Raw genomic sequence first — 16,922 nt, 5'->3', positions numbered from 1 at the left:
GTGAAGTCTCCATTCTTGGAGATTGCACAAAACTTTAATGGACAAGGCTGAGATCCAAGTGGCCCTGCTTTGAGCAGAAGATTGGACTAGATAACTTCTGGAAGTTCCTACCAGTGTAAATTATATGAAAGCATGAAACTTGGTGGAGGTGAATGTTCTTAAAAATAGCTATCACTTTTTTTGGAGGGGGAGGTGGGGTGGGTGGGGTGGGTTGGCATGTATTTTTTATTTTGCATTTGACTAACCAGTTGTATTATCAATAACACATACACACAAGATATTCTTAAAATGCTACAGGGAAAGTTGTGGAGACTGGCCAATTGAAAAGCCAAATTAAACAAAAGAACTTGGAATAATTTCATACAGGTCCCTTGTGTAGAGTGATTAAGTTTTAGAGGCCAAAAGGCATTCAGTGATTATTGACTATGTCTTTTTCAGCATAGTCCCTTTGTTTTCCACCTTAACAATTTCTTTTCCTTGAGGAGTAAGCTTCACCCACCTTGAAGCCAAGAATATTTGGAAGGGTGGGGTGGGGTTTTTTTGTTTTGTTTTTTTTTTTTTAATTTTATACATTGCACATTTTGTGGCAATGTTTTTCTTGGGTTTAGTACATTTTTGACTGTAGCACAGTCATTACTTCACTTTTCTAAACATATGTATTTAAAGCCCACAAGGGTCTGTGAAATCAGATACTAAAATAAGACATCGTTTATATAAAAACCATGGTTTCTTTAAGAAAGCCATTTTTAACCTCTGCTCCAGAATTCCTTTAATGTGGTAGGAATTAATTTTTTTCCTTTATTTATAGTTTTGTCCTTCATGGTGATTATTGATATTGGAGTAGAGAGTGAAAAATTACTACTGCATTTTAATGAAATCACTTAAAACTCATAAAAGGAAATATTTTATTAAAAGAGAAGAGGACAAAAAAGTACATTATTGAATAGAAAGTAGCTGTCAGAGAGAGCTATGTTATTTAACCAGTATAATAATTTGTTACACAAAAAAAAAAAATCAAATAGTTGCTTTTGAGTGGTGTTGAATGAGGAGGGTGTTTTCAGTCCAGGGGGCACCTTGGCTGTCATGGCTCTCTCTGATGCATGCAGATTTCTTGTTCTTTTGGGATGATTTTCTTTCTGAAACACTTTTCTTTCAGGATGATTTCAAGAGGTACTCTTTAATATTTGCCTGTGTCTTTCAACAACACGTTCAAAGTGCCCTTTCTTGTTAGCATTGCTTTTTTTCTTGTATTATTTGTACTACATCTAATGAAATGGTAAGGATTCAAAGTGCAGAGATGTATTTACATATATCCTTTCTTTGAGATTTTTCTTCACAAAGAACAAAAACCTGGGGTTTTCCCAGGTGTTAGGGAGCACAGAGAAGTGTAAACATTTCTCTATAAAACTTGTATTCTCATTTCCTTTCTGGTTGAGGAATGCTTGTTGCCATATGTGAATATCATTTAAAGAGGTGTCATGGTGTTTCAAACATACTTTACAGAACATTCAAAGGCTACTCAGAGGCATGGCTGGCAAAGGGTAATCAGCAAAACTAATGGTTAGGGGTATTTGAATTTCAAGAAAATTGTTGATATCTTTCAGTCTGTAGTATATAATGTGGCATTGGTGCAATAGGTTTGTGTGCTTTTTATTTTCTCTTCTCAAATTTACCTGCTATACTGAGAGCATCTTGTTTTCAGATACATTACAAATATTTTTGAGGGAAAATCCATAAGAGTAGCTCTATAAAATTCTGTTCAGGAACACTTAAATATTACACAGGTTCTAGAACTTTTATAAATAAAAGTTTTCTTGTGACAGAAAATGGTTAAAAAAAACAGAAGGGGAAAAGGAGTACTGAGATTTACAGTGAACTTTCGTTCACGGGGCTTTTCATTTTATTGTTTCAGAAGAGTCGTAATAAAGCTCCACTTTCAGCATGAATGAACTCCATTTGCTGTTTTTATCTGAAACATTACTGTGGCTATTGTCACTAGGTTTGATACCATCAGAAGTTTTCTCAGGCTGCCAGCACCATGAGATAAAATAGACTTTGCTCTAGATGACAAAAAGATTCATTACCACTGTTGTACAGTATCAGAACTTCATCTACCTTGGCCTCAGACCACAGAGTGCTCAAAAGGTAAGGGTGAAAATGCCAAACCTGATTGAAATGTCTATGAAAGGCCATTGCACAGGGCAGAGGGCAGGATCAGATGTGTTTTCAGTAGTCTTTACCCCCGAGGATAAAACGATACATCAGAAATACCATAGTGCTGCTCTACAGCTAAACGTGAAAAAATGCCTAAGTCTATGGCATCATTTGCAAAAGTGAGCCAAACTCTTAGCTACTGAGAGGGAATTAGAATTGGAATTTATGTGTAGCCATGCATGAGAGCATTGCTTTCCAAGAAACATCTTTGGCTGTGTGGTCAATTAGTCACTTGTAACTGTGGGTGAATGTAGCCAGTCCAGCAAACTCCTAAAGAAAAAAGCCACATTTTCTTACCAGCATCCCCTGTCTTTCTGTCCTGTTTGCCTTCAGATATAAGTTTTTCCAGTTGTCCACCTGAGTTTTGACATGATGATGTATGTGTAGAGGTTTATTACATTTCTGCTTTATTGTATATGTTAATGCCCTGTAATCACTGTGCACAATGACTAGATGTATCTAGATGTACAAAAGGCTCAGAGGGAGTTTGCTTCATGCAAGAGCATCCTAGGATTAGTAGAAATAGATCCTAAGGGTAGTGGCATAAGCTCCAGTACTTATTTATTATGTATGTTCTTCACAGAAGTCTTGAATAATATTTGTACGTCTCTCTTTCAAGGTCTTGTTTAATGCTTCAAAGGCGGTTTGGTAATAGTGAGGAAACATGTTCTGTGAAAGCAGCTTCACTGACTCCTTCCCTGATTCAAGTTTGGGTTAATTCAAAATGTAAAACCAGACTTAAATGAGATTTTAAATGAGGTTTCCTGCTGAGAATGCAAAAATAATACCTTTTCATAATACCTAGCTTGAATTTAGGCTACAGGTTGAGTTTTTATACATTATTGCTCCAGATCATTTCGTATCTGAAGGATATTGATAAGGTTCAGTTTCTTGGTGATGTATCACTTTAGTCAACTGTGATTCCAGCTGCTTGTAACTCAAAGCTGCAAAGGGCAGGGTTCAGGTTCATTGCTAGGTTCTTCTGGTTTAGATATTTGGGTTGGTTAACTTCAGTGAAAACTGATAGGTAAGTTCTGCTAGTTTGTAAGACAGACATGGGGTATCTATGACAGATGTGTTACATCTGTACTGGTCCTTGGTTTTTCCATCATGCTACCAATAATTGTGCCTCGGTCTCCATCTGATTTAGAAAAACAAGAAATCTTCATGACAGCTGATGATGAAGCAATGTCAGTAGTAAAAATAATAGGTCCTTTCCCCTAGCATCTTATGGTAGTTATTTGCAGTCTGTGAGACTATAGACAAATGAGCTGTACCACTTTGTCTTGTTGCCTGATAGCCTGGCTTATTTACCCTGCCCAAGAACAGTAGCCCTGTTGGTGATACTCGAAGGCTCAAAGTCAGGTACCATGTCGGAAGCATAAGTAGGACTAGAGATGTAAAAATTTTCTTCAGGGTGCTGCCCAAATGAGAACAAAACTGATGTTAATTCTGGTTAATTTGGATAAAAAATGATTGAAAATAAACTTTAGAAAAACATAGTTATTTTAAGATTTGTCTTTTAATCCTTTAAAATACATTTAAATATCCAAGTAGGAGAGCTTATATTGGGAATAAACCTGAAGTATGATTTATACAGATTGTATATATAGAATTCAACCTGTAGGTACTTCAATTCCTATAAAACTTAAGCAAATATCTTAAGGCATAAGACTTTATTTATTATGACTTTATTATTTAAATGGTTAAGAGTTCAGAACATAAATAGTTTTGACAGTCAAGTCTACTGTTCATATTGAGTATTCTCTGTAGTTCTCATTAGTAGTCCCTTTAAAATTAAAAAGCCAATTGGAAGCTCAAAAAGAAAAATGCTTTTTTTATTGCTCCAATTTATGAATAAGAACTTTGTGTGAGAGGCTGAAATCTTCCAGCTCTACAGTTTCACTAGACTGTATATATAAAAATAGTAGATGGTTCCCTAGCTACCTACTACCCACATATTAAGAGATGGTTTTATTGTTTAATAAATCATGTTGGATATGTGATATTTTGGAAAGTCTCTCCTTTTTTTCCTTTTATATCCCATACATCTAGTGTATTTTTGTTCAGCATTTAAAAGTAAATCTATTAATCAAATCGAGATTCTTTCCAGAAATTATTTGACAGAAATAAGTACACTTGTAATGATTTAGTAAATACGGTGTCATTGCTAGTTTAATATTGGAAAATACAACATGGATTAATTTCTGTACAATAAGTTAGATAATTGATGAATGCATTTATAGTCTCTCAATAAATAAAAAGTAAGATTACATTAAAGCTCTACTTATTGGCTGATTGGGGTATTTTAATAATTTCAAGCAATGAACAAATTAAATTTGCAGTAGGAAAAAAAATGGAAAAAATCAAAAGCAAGATTTTAATTGATTGTTCAAATCAAGTTTTCTGTTTGATAATTTTAATTGGTTTAGTTTGGATTATCATGTTTAGTCTTAAGATTTTGCTATTGAAATAGGGATGGCTGAGTGCAATTGTACCTGGAATTGGTAGTCTATATATAACATTGGCTGAGAAAGCAAATATACTGCTTGCAGTCTTCCTGTGTGTTTTGGGTTTTCATGGCCAGGTTTTGGTAGTGGGGGGCTACAGGGGCGGCTTCTGTGAGAAGCTTCCCTCACGTCCAGTGGAGCCAATGCCAGCTGGCTCCAGAACAGACCCACTGCTGCCCAAGGCCAAGCCCATCACCCATGATGGTTGTGCCTCTGGGGTAACAGAGATCAGGAACAGGGAAAAAACCCTGCACAACAGCAACAACAGCTGCAGAGAGGAGTGAGAATATGTGAGAGCAATAACTGTGCAGACACCAGGGTCCATGAAGAAGGAGGGAGAGGAGGTGCTCCTGATGCTGGAGCAGAGACTGCCCCGCAGCCTGTGGTGAAGACCATGGGCCAGAAGGACTGCACCCTGTGGAAGGGACCCACGCCAGGGCAGGGGGAGAGTGTGAGGGGTCCCCACCCTAAAGGGATGAGCAACAGAGACAATGTGTCATGAACTGACCGCAACTCCTGTTCCCCATTCCCCTATTCTGCTGGGGAGGAGGTGCAGAAAACCGTGAGTGAAATTAAGCCCAGGATGGCAGTAAGGGAGGAGGGAAGGAAGGTGTTTTAAGGTTCGGTTTTATTTCTCATTTTCCTACTGTGATTTGATTGGTAATAAACTTGAATCTTATTTCCCCAAGTCAAATCTGTTTTGCCCATGATGATCATTGCAGAGTGATCTTCCCCTGTCCTTACCTCATGAGCCTTTCTATATATTTTCTCTCCACAGCCCAGCTGAGAAGGGGAGCGATAAAGAAGCTTTGGTGGGCAAGTGGTGTCCAGCTGGGGACAACTGGTTGTTTTGTTTAGACTAACTTGATGCTGAAAAAATTGTAGGTGGTTGGCAGGAAATCTTGCACCTACCAACAGCTTTGTTCTCCACTATTTACCTGTGCTCTCTGCTTCCCTCTTTGCCAAGGGAAGGATCCTGTGCCATTTGACTATATTAAAATATCTGGGTCTTTTATTCAGTCTTCAATTCACGAGACCTGTCCTGGTTTTCCTCCTGAGCCCAGGCTGGTAGGATGTGCCTTGGCCTCAGCACTGACTGCTGCAGCACTGCCAGCTCAGTCAGGCTTGGCTGTGGGAGAACAGCTCTAGACTGGTCAGCAGCAGTTTGCCTGTCATCTTCATAAATAGCACAGCTATCTTCTCATCTTGGTATAGCTGCTTAGGTTCCTGGTGGTTTTCTGTGTCACTCCTGAGCTAGGTCACAGCCATATTCTTGTGAGGCAGGTTGGGACATTTTGCTACCACTTGACGGCAGGACTGTGGGAACATGGCTCCTTGAAGATTGTGGGAGTGCTTTTAAGAGGAAGCCAAAGGGCTTCATCACACCAGGCATGCAGTGCTGTGTGGAACACTTCAGCAAACAATGCACGTCGAGACATAGAGTCAATTTTCCAGCATTTCTAGCTGCTGTATATGTTGGAACAGGTATACTTAGGGCACATGATTAACCTCAGCCTTAACCAAAATTTCAATTTATTGAAGAGACAAAGAATCACAGGCTGCAGTGCTGGATGGATGCACAAGAGATATTCAGTACAAGCACTGGGACAAGTTCTAGTCTAAGTATCTGCCAGGACTGATGTGTGTATGATCTTCTGATAAAGGTCATTTTACAAACTCTCCTGCTCGGTTTTGGTGTTGATTAAAACATCAGCAGCTACATTCACCCTTTTAGACTATCCATAAACTTTCTTTTTCTTCGCCCAGTGGCCATGAAGAACATTCATCTCCATTGACTTAAACAGCTTTTTACATATTTCTGGAAAATTACAATTATGCCTTATTTTACTTTTCCATTTACTGTACCACACCAAGTGGGTTTTCTGCAGCCTTCCCTGATAAGTTTTATTTTCTATATCTATTGTCACTCTAAAATTGGTGTAACTTACATGCATTATAAACGTATTGTATTCTGTGTGACTTCAAATCATGCCTAGAAATTAGTTCTCAAGCCTCTTGGTTTTACTTTGTTTCTATCAGTGAGTAAAAATTGTTTCTCCCTTGTGACTATTTATGAATGTGTATAAAAAGAGCAGATGATTTCAAACAAATAAATACTGAAATAGTTTACGACACCTAGGTGCTCTTCTTGCAGCAGTCATCGTTTGATTTGGGGACATGTCAGGAGGAGGAGGGGGTTACACCACGTACAGCGGGGCTGAGTGGCTGAAATGCTGCCTGCTGCAGGGCCCAAGGTGCCTTGTCTGCAAAGTGTCAGGAAGCTGTCACTGTCTGCCACACTATATTGCCTGGACAAGGCAGCTTTAGTCAATTTATTTTCCATATTTAAGACATCCTCTTTTTTTGCCAAGATCATAATTTTTGTCTCTTGGCAAGAAGTCTAGCAAAGACCATTAGAATTATATTTATAACCACAGAAGTTTTCTGAGTTTTATGACAGAACCATGTGTTTGAGAACTTTACCATATAAAAATAAGTAACCTTTTTACTGATGTTTTTACAAATTTTTAATGGGGTTTTAGGGAGGGTGGCAGAGGAGGAAGTAACTGAAATCTGTACTTCCCCTGCGTGTTTTAGCAGAGATTGGTGTGTGGAAAGTCTGGCATTTCGATTAAGGTAACACCGGCTGTGTGACCAGTAGAGGGAGCCCAGAATCACAAAATGTTGGAGATATTTTTGACTGGGGGAGTTGGAGTGCAAAGTTTGATTTGATAATGTACAAGAATTTTGACGCAATGCACTGAGTACTACCAGCCTATAGTGATTTTGGGAAAGAGAATTTATGAAACCTTGAAATGCCTGATGTCTTCTAAATGATCAAGTTGTTTCACCAACCTTTATATTGGAAGGTTAATGAGTGTTTTGTTTTCTTTTCTTTCCTATGTTGCTGGTTGTAACATCATAACATCATTGTTACAGAAAGTAAGTAACTTTTCGTCTTTTAAACCTTTCTGAAAGTGCGTGGGGGGGTAATACTGCTTGTATATGTGTATAGATGTATATGTCTATAAAATAAACATACAAGCAGAAAAATACCAGTCTTAAAGACATACTGCTACAGATTGTAACTTCTATATATGAGTGACTTCTAGAATACCACAGTGGTTTAAAGCAGTCTCACCCAAATGTTGATAAATAGTATGAAAGTTCTGCATCTGAAGACTGTAAATGGTAAACATATTTCTTGTGTGCAGACTATGGCAATAAAACTTGCAGCATATTGATTTAAAATATATTATGGCTCTAAAAATGACAGATATCAAGTTACAAAGTAGAATATTATTGTATCCAGTTTCATTTAACTGAATCAAAGTTGAACTGGAGTGTTTCAAGAACTTAGGTCAAGCTGTGCCATTTTTGATATTCAGAGATACTCAGCCTTACATTGGCATGCCTTGACTGCTGTATTAATATATGCCAGGAGCTCTCAGCAGAATGAACATGTCCTCAGGCTGTAGGAGAATTTAGAAAGCATGCAATAAGTAGTACAGCTCCCTCAGAAAGTGCTCAATGATTCAGACATCAGTCTGCATCATGGGATCTTTGATTGCTGGCTCTTCAAACCACAGTCCCATGTGTTGTGATAGCATGTGTTGTGAGCATTTCCAGCGTCAGTTGTGTGTAACATTTGGGATTTTTAATATGGTGTTTTAAGGATGCCAGAGCTGACAGAATAGGCAAGTCACTCGTTGACATGGATCAAGGCAGCACTGACAAAGGACACCATGAAACTTCAGTTTAATCTGTTAGCTGAAAATAAATCCCACCTCTCAGTGTTCCCAGATTATTTTCATTTGCAGCCTTAAGTGTGTTCTGTGTGGTTTGTTTTGTGCTCCTTATGGACACACCCAAGTCAAGTCTTCAGGAAGGGTGGATATGGCCCTTTGGTTCATGCCATCAGGAGAACCAGATATCTGTAAGAAACGAGCGTAGCAGTAGTTAAAGTGCTTCTTGACTTAGTAGCTGATATGAGTTTCTTTCTAAGTCAGAGAGTAGTTTCTATTGTCCACTTGCCAGTTGTCTAGACTTTGAAGATTAAGATATCTGCTGTGAGCACAGTAGAGATCATGAGATGTTGCCAAATCCTCATTTTTGGGTTCATTCATCCTGTATCATTTTAATTGGTTAATGATATCTAAAAATAAGTGTAGAGTCCAGAGTATCTCCATCAGAATAGGAGGAGAATATGCATACCTGCACACACAGTTTTTTTTCTTGTTGACATACCAAGTTTGTGCTCTGCTGCAGAGTCAGCAAGTTCTTTCTGTCTTGCAGAGAAAGCCTTAATCGGTTATAATGTTTCACTAAAAAGATCCAAGTCTGGGAGAGTTGAAATTGCTTCACGTTATGTATGGTAACATATGGAAGAAATTACACAACCATAACTGCTGTATTAAATGCTTTGTGTCTTTGCTTGTCAAGCATTAATACAGTAAGGAAAATGTGTAAAGAGAAATATCCTACATATTACAGAAGTGTTTAAGTAATCATTAAACTCAATGAACTTTCTTAATGTCTTCTGTCCCACTGCTAGCAGTATCATTTAATTTCCAACATATTTCAGTTTGAATTTTGTTAAAGTATTATATCAAAACCAAATGTGGAGCTAGTTTTATTTGCAGGGAAGCAAAAGAAACAACAAAAGCTAGTCAGAATTTTCATATTGTGTGATCATGTTTAGAATACCCATAAAATAAATACCTATTGCATATCTAATGTGTTTATCAACAAGCAGCATTTTTACCTGCAATTTTTTGTTTTAGATGTAGTAATGTGACACATTAGGTGACCTGTAGTAAATAAATTATAGTAGACAGGACTTCCTGGCCTGAGGGCACTTTATAGTTTAATTTTTACTGGAAGAGCAATTACCACACTATCGATCTTGATGCTAAAATAATGATACATGTACAGTAAGATGAATGTTGTTGTAGCAGAGCCACAGAAATCAACAGAAAACATACCTATATGAAATAGAACAATTTAAATCCAGTTTCACGTATTAAAATCAGACGTGCAATTTTCAACCAAGATTGGATGTTGTGTTATAATACTGCAGAATAAAAAAGACTAGTTTCTGATGAACTCTGAAGCCCTTGTTCCTGGTTTATAGTTGAGTATATAATTAATCCTGAAATACTTTGGAACACACTTAATTTAATGCACAGGCATTGTTCCACTTAACCAAGTGGAATATATTTACGTGGCTAAAGATAAGCGTGCGTGCAGACGGGGGACCCCAGGGAAGAAGCACAGTTTCAGATTCAGTCCCTGAGTACGCCGTGTACAGTAGCCAGCAAATGGGGACAAAGATGTGATAGTACATCTATAGCTCTCGTACTTCAATTTTTAAATTAAAATTAAATAAAATAATTTGCAATTGCCTTCTTCCCCACCATTTTTTAGATCAACTTTTCAGAACAGTGAATATCTGCCTAGGGTAGAAATACTTGCTTTCTTTTTCTGATGTATATACTACAAAGATATCCCTGTCCAAATACTCTTTTTTTTCTTAATGTGCTGTGTTTCTTTTTAAATAGTCCTTTAACATGCATTCCACAGTGGTATTAAAATTATTACCTTGAGGAGGTCAGTATCATAATCTCTAAAACAATTCTAATTAGAAAAGATAGTGCTTCACAAAAGGCACAAATGTGCTTATATTTGTGTATAATAATGCATGCTGACCATGTTGAGCCAGAAGAAGGCTTTACTATATATCACTTTTAATTTTAAATTTGTTCTTTCTGGGCTCTTTATTATTCTTTTGTTGCCTTTCATCCTATGGGATGCAGCTGCCCTTGAACTTGGTACTGTTTTGATCATTCATGTGCAGCAGCCGCATTGTCTGTAACATTTTAAAAATGAGGCTTCATGGTGTTATTTATGAAGTAATTTCACATAAATATTTGGACTTTGGTTCTTTTAGAATGTGGAGCTGGTTGCTATACGAAGAAAAGCATAATTATAATTCACAGACTTTTTGCCTCAAGCCTAGGGGACAGATGCATATGATTAAGTTTGAAACTGGCCTGTTATTGTAACGTAGATGTTTTCAGGGTTGAGAGAATTAAAAAAAAAGGGGGGGGGGAGGCAAGGAAAAAAAAAAAAAAAAAAAAAAAAAAAAGCCAGGCAAGCATGAGTTTTTAAAAAAACAGACCGAGGGAATAGTTTTACAAGAGGCACTCAATCTTAGACTGCACAATTTTATTTTTCAGTGGAACCTCTCCATTAGCTTGCCTGAATGCAATGCTTCATACTAACACTCGTGTAGGTGATGGAACATTCTTCAAAATCCCTGGGAAATCAGGACTCTATGCTCTCAAAGTAAGTTTAAATTTTGTATATGGATTGTACATACAGCTATTAATTCATTTTATGAATGTCTCAATAGATATAAAGGTAAACATATTAGATTCTTTGGTGAGGAAATGACATGATAGTCCTTCTAACTGTTTTCAGATGTCTTTTAAAAGGATTTATAATGAAAGTAAACATCGAATGTTTTATCCTAGAAAGCATATACGTGTTCTTGAATTTGGCACATGGTATAAAAACCACATAGCCTAGTTAAAATGCTGCTTTTTTGGAGTTGTTCACAGTAAGGCCTTTGTTTCATGAGTAGTGAGCTCAAGAGGATCACTGACTTTCTAATTAAGTAATTGTATTAATGTTTGATTTTTGAATAGTGAAAAATTATTTGCAAGTCTAATATAAATCAGCTTTTAATTCAAAGGTTACATTATTGCTTTTGAGAAGGAATATGGTTAAAGTGATAGAATTTTGTGTTTATTCCATTTATATTCCTTTTTAATTTTTTGTTTTGGTATGAACATGATGTTTACTGTGGGTAGAATTTTTTTCTTGTTGTACATGATCAAACTAAGAAGGATTTCACAATAGAAGTGGAATAATGTGAGGCAGAGATGAGAAAAAAAAAGTGAGATTATCTGCTTGGCAGTGTAAATGTAGTCAACAAAAATTTTGAGGCGGGGGAAGGATCTTTTGTAATTTATGACAGATGTATATGATGTAAGGGTATAAAAATATTAAAGTATAGAGATTTGTCTGCTCCTGCTAACTAAAAATCCTGTACTTGAAATTGAATTAATAGTTTTCAGAAGCTGTCTTTCCTAATTTACTCGAACAAATGCTGTTGTTTTTCTTTAAATCGGGAGATATTCTTGGCACAATTCCAGGAATTCACAATCACTCCAATGCTTGTGAGCTCCAGGTTGCTTCAGCTATTTGAATTCAGGAAACAGGCAAAGGCAGAAAAGAAACATTAAAGGATTTGTGTTTTGCTGCAGTGTTGTAGACACTCAACTGGAAAGCTAGGATTTTTAACAGCCACATAAGTCTGTTTCTGTTAAAAAAAAAAAGAAGAAAAAGTGGAACATCTTGCATTTTCTGTGACTTTTTTGGTTTTAAAAAGAGCATGTTATGTCTTCAGAAAACAGCTTTTTTGCTTTTAGTTTGAAAGTTTTTTCATGAAAGTCTGTTTTTTATGGCTCTCTGTAGAGTAACTCACAAGCATATTTTAGTTTGTTCTTGGTTTTTTTGAAATGTAAGCATGAGAGTACACTGCAGTAATCTATTTTGGGAGATGCAGCAGGATCATGATTGATTTTTTTCTTGTTAATTTTATTTTTATTTTTATTTTTTAACTGTAGAAAGAAGAATCAACTTGCCCTACTGATGGAACATTGGATTTAGGATGTGAATCTGAGTTAGATGGCACTGAAATGGCTGAGACAAACAATAATAATGGAGAAGAAAATGGTGGTAGGTGATTTAATCTCAATATTAGAGGGCATAGTTGGGGGAAAGATTTTCAGATTTTTGTGCTGTGATTTCTAAGCAGTATAAATAATATTTTGTACTCAGTGGAACTATTTTGAGTGACTACCTCTCTTCTTTGGCCTTACGAAGGAATCAGGAGCACTAAGTGCCTTTATTTGACATGGGGTTTTAAAAAACAAATAGTTCTGTTGGGTGTGTTTTCAGTAGGTAAATTTTTGGCTTACAGTTTTTTGGTTTAGGGCCCAGAGCTAATTAATGATTTGCCTTTACCAGGCTTCAGAGTTGGCAGTTGTCAGATTCAGACATCTCATTGATTTCAGTGTGGACATGCAGGGCTGGTCCCTCAGCAGAGTTCTGGGCAGAGGACAAAGGTTTGTATTTTTTTTCTTTTAGGCACAGGTACTCCTGTTTGCCATCGTGACATAACCGACATTTTGAACTATCAAATGCTGTGCATTTTTTTCCTCTAAGATAATGGCAAACTGAAACATTGAAATAACTTAAAAATTGTAACCTTAGATTTTTTTTTCCTTTTTGACAGTTAATAGTTAATCATAAAGAGAACATCAGTCTTAATAGTTAATCATGAAGAGAGCATCAGTCACCTAAAATTACTTTGCAAGTAACAGAAGTGAATATTATTATAACTACACTCATGTAATCATTATGAAGTGAATACTTGGTTAAAAAAAAGTCTGACTGTCCAGGACTTCTGAATAAACCTTTCCTTGATCAGTTCTCTTCTGCTGCTTCATCACGACCTGTCCCACTGCTGGACTGTAGCCTGGTGTTTTGACTTACTTGATATATGGTGAGAGAGTGTCCTGTTTACAACTAGGACATGAAAAGGCTCAGCTCATGTTGTTGTTCTGCTACAGACTTCCTTTTTTAACTTGAGCAACTTATTTAGCTCCAAGGCTGCACCTTTACAGGACTGATACTGCAGTTTTTGTACTGCTCTCCAGCAGCATTGAAGAATCATAGTGTTCAGTGGTAGGAGTAACAGAGCCATCCAAGACACGTTGTGTCTAGGACTGAAGCTTTGAAGCTCTGTGGAAATAAAAGTCCAGAGTTATTAAATGTCTCTGTTTTTCATTTTGATATATTATGTCGATAAGTTAACAGATTCTGCACGTGCAGTGGTTTGATGCTTATGTAGTATATGCTGCGTATGTAAGTGAATTTACGTGCTTGCAGTTCTTTAACAATTCCTGTTTGATACTCAGAAAATCTGTTGATGCACAATTCCTGAAATTGCAGGAAGAATAGAGCAGTGTAAATACAGTTACAAATACAAAGCAAAAGTTGATGTTACTTGTTATAAACAAATAAAAGTCTTGGCAAAAAAACAGGCAATTATTTAGGAATGTTAGAATGTAAATAGGATGTTATAGAATGTAAATAAGATGTCATAATTCCAGAAGTAGAAAATTGCTGGGTTTTGACTGGGAGCAGGCTATGTACTATTTTCACAGTTCACAGTAATAAAAATAATTATAGCACTTGTAATGACATACAAGAGAAGCTGTGAAAATTTAACATTTTGAAATAGAGCAGTAAATTACACCTAGATTGGTTTTAAAGCTGAGAATTTTCTGTCATTTATCATATTTAACAAATCTTGGTAAACTGCAATATATTTAACATTTTGAGAACACGACATTTTAATTTCTTTTGTCCTGCAATGGATATTAATGGATATATTAAAAAAAAAGTAAATGGGATGGCAATGATGAGTCTCTATTGCATGTAGAAAGGCCAATGCTGGATGTGATCAATTAAGAATAAAATGCAGCACGTTTTTCATAAATAGTATATCAGTCAGCTAATACAGAACATAATTCTGCCAAACATGTTTGATAATAGCTTTTCTTGAGACTGCAAGTTTGCTGTTAAAGATATCATTCATATACACTTAGAATTCTGATTTCGTTTACAGTATAGAAGGCTTGGCTTAAAAATAGGACCATGCCCAAAAAATACGTCCAGTTTTTGGTGGGTTGAAATTACAAATTATTTAATCTGCAAAGGCATAGGAATCACCATCCACAGTAGACATTTTGCTATGGAGGGTGTGATTTGACCACTCTTCATTCAATATTTTTCTTATGTCAGTACTTTTTGAAAACTGTGAAATCTTTCTAGCCTAAATGTATTGGTAATAAATAATAATTTTGAGACTTCTTTTGATTGCCTTGTAAATTACTGCAGTTGAACAGCATGAATTTTCTTAGACTTTCAAGCAAAGAAAAAAGATCATATTTATGCAGCAGAAATATGTATTCAATAAATCAGTATATCTGAAAAGCATTTAAGGATCGCAACAGAAAATAAATTAAACATGAATGAAATGCTTTTGCTAATTAGTCCAATGCAGTTCTTAGACTATAATTCTGATAGTAGTGATTAAAGAATATAGGCACAGATTTTCCTTTGGGTATAGCACTAGTTAAATGATTACCAGTGTATTGCATTCATTATAGCTGTAAGAAGGAATTAAGGTAAACAGGAAAGGATTTAGAAAAGACACATAAGAAGTCCTGAGTGAACAAATACCTCCTTTGCTTTGAGGGATTTTATAGGGATGGTCTCATTAGTTTGTGAAAGGTGAGGTGGTGACTTGATCAGTTTGTAAATATTTGAGAAGAGTTATTTCTGTAGAAAATATTTGGTCTAACAGACCAATTACACTTTTCACAGTAACGTTGGGTGGTTTTTTCTTTCCAGAAAACCATTCTGTGGCATAAAAGTAATATTTAATAGTTAAGTGCAAAAAACACTTCATGAAATTATCTGACTTGTGTTTTAGAATATGTGCAATACATATGAGGATGGGCATTTCTTGCACATTGGATTCTTGATTGCCCAATTGATTGCATTTTTATTTGCTCTTTTCCACTCTAATAGAGTCCAGAAGCCCCAGTTCTGACACAGTGATCAGAAATTGTTTAGCAATAGTTTAAAAAATGCCTCTTTAAATGTAGCTGGAAGCAAAAGGATGAAACTGTAAGCAACAGCCTTAGCCCATTTGTGGGCTTTTAGACCGTAGTCTTTTGAAATAAAAAGTAACAGCTGACACTCAGACATAGAGGAATCACATCATTCCTCAGCAGGCACATTTTTTGCAGTATAAATGCAGGCTACTGAACAATTTTATTAGCATAATAATATAAAAATGCCTAACCATTATAAACACATGACTTGGCCAAAGCTGTTGCACCACGTCAGTATTGCTAAGTGGACCAGTGGAATGGTCACACCTCAGGATTTTGCAGATACTGTGGAGAATTTTTCTTTCCCCACCTTCTCCAAAGGCATATGTTAAAGAAACTCTTTATGCTACAGTTGATTTTGTTTGGAATGGGATTTCTAATAGAAGCTCTGTAGCAGTCCCATATCTTTAAAATTCCATTCTCCTTAAATACAGGGGTAGCATGTAAAGATACAGTGAGTAAAAGAATTAAAATCCCAATTAATGTTGCCTGGGAAAATGATGACTATAATATCCTTTTGCCCATCAGTAGGATGTTCAGTTCTCAAAAAGCATTTGTCCCTAGGGTTTCTGAAGTCAGGGCTAATCCATCAGCCATGGAGTGCAGTTGATTGAAAATGGTCTTTGTGCCATCCAATGGAACGCACAATGATGTAAGTGTGGAGGAGACAGCAATTCCTGCTGTAGAGTGACTTCCCTCCCCACCTCAGCCCAAACAGGGCCTCTGATGTGTGCCCAAACACAAGCAATGTACGTCTCCTCTTGAGACACTGTGGTTTCCAGCACTTCCTAGAAGTGTATGTTCTTCAGCTATGAACATGAAGTGACAGAGGTAATTCCTTAGGCAGTTTTCTTAGAGACAGTTGACAAAATGATGGACAGCAGAGGATCGCATTCATGCTGAATACTGAAATTTTGCTTTGTAGCTACTTCGTTTTTGAACACCTTGTGCTTTTTAGTCTAGGAAACCCTAGGATAACTCTGTGGCAAGAAATGTATATTAACCACTGTTTGAAATGATGAGTCCGCCTGTGGATATTCAATTCCTTTCCAGGAATGGAATTCCTGGCAATTCAATGAAACCTGTTACTATTAGTATCTTGTCTCTTGGGAATAATATTGGATGATTCTGCTGAAAATGTTGTGATACGTGGCAACATCTGGATGTGAGATAGACTCTTCTCAAAGCAGAAGAGCAGCAGTGGAGTAGCAGCTCAAACATAGAGTTTTGGGTGACACATCAGCAAGAGGTAGTTTTTCACTTTGCTTCGATTTTTTGTGTGTGTGTTTTTCTTTCATCTTCCTGCAACTATGAAATAAAAATATGGTGCCCAGGATTGAGCTTAACTTCCTTTGTTTCATTACTGCTTGAAGGGAGTCAT

General features: G+C 36.5%; 1 protein-coding gene across 1 annotated transcript in view; it reads left to right on the top strand.

Annotated features, from left to right (window-relative positions):
- Nucleotides 1-16,922, top strand: part of ASXL3 (ASXL transcriptional regulator 3) — a 126,298-nt gene that overhangs the window by 46,020 nt on the left and 63,356 nt on the right. The window contains exons 3-4 of the mRNA XM_063394808.1: nt 10,964-11,072; nt 12,419-12,530. Coding sequence (XP_063250878.1) covers nt 10,964-11,072; nt 12,419-12,530 — 221 coding nt within the window. The remainder of the gene's footprint in view (nt 1-10,963; nt 11,073-12,418; nt 12,531-16,922) is intronic.

Source organism: Prinia subflava, chromosome 1, assembly GCF_021018805.1.
Source record: "Prinia subflava isolate CZ2003 ecotype Zambia chromosome 1, Cam_Psub_1.2, whole genome shotgun sequence".
NCBI lineage: Eukaryota > Metazoa > Chordata > Aves > Passeriformes > Cisticolidae > Prinia > Prinia subflava.
Note: the sequence above shows the minus strand (reverse complement) of the source record. Positions and strands in the feature narration are given on the sequence as shown.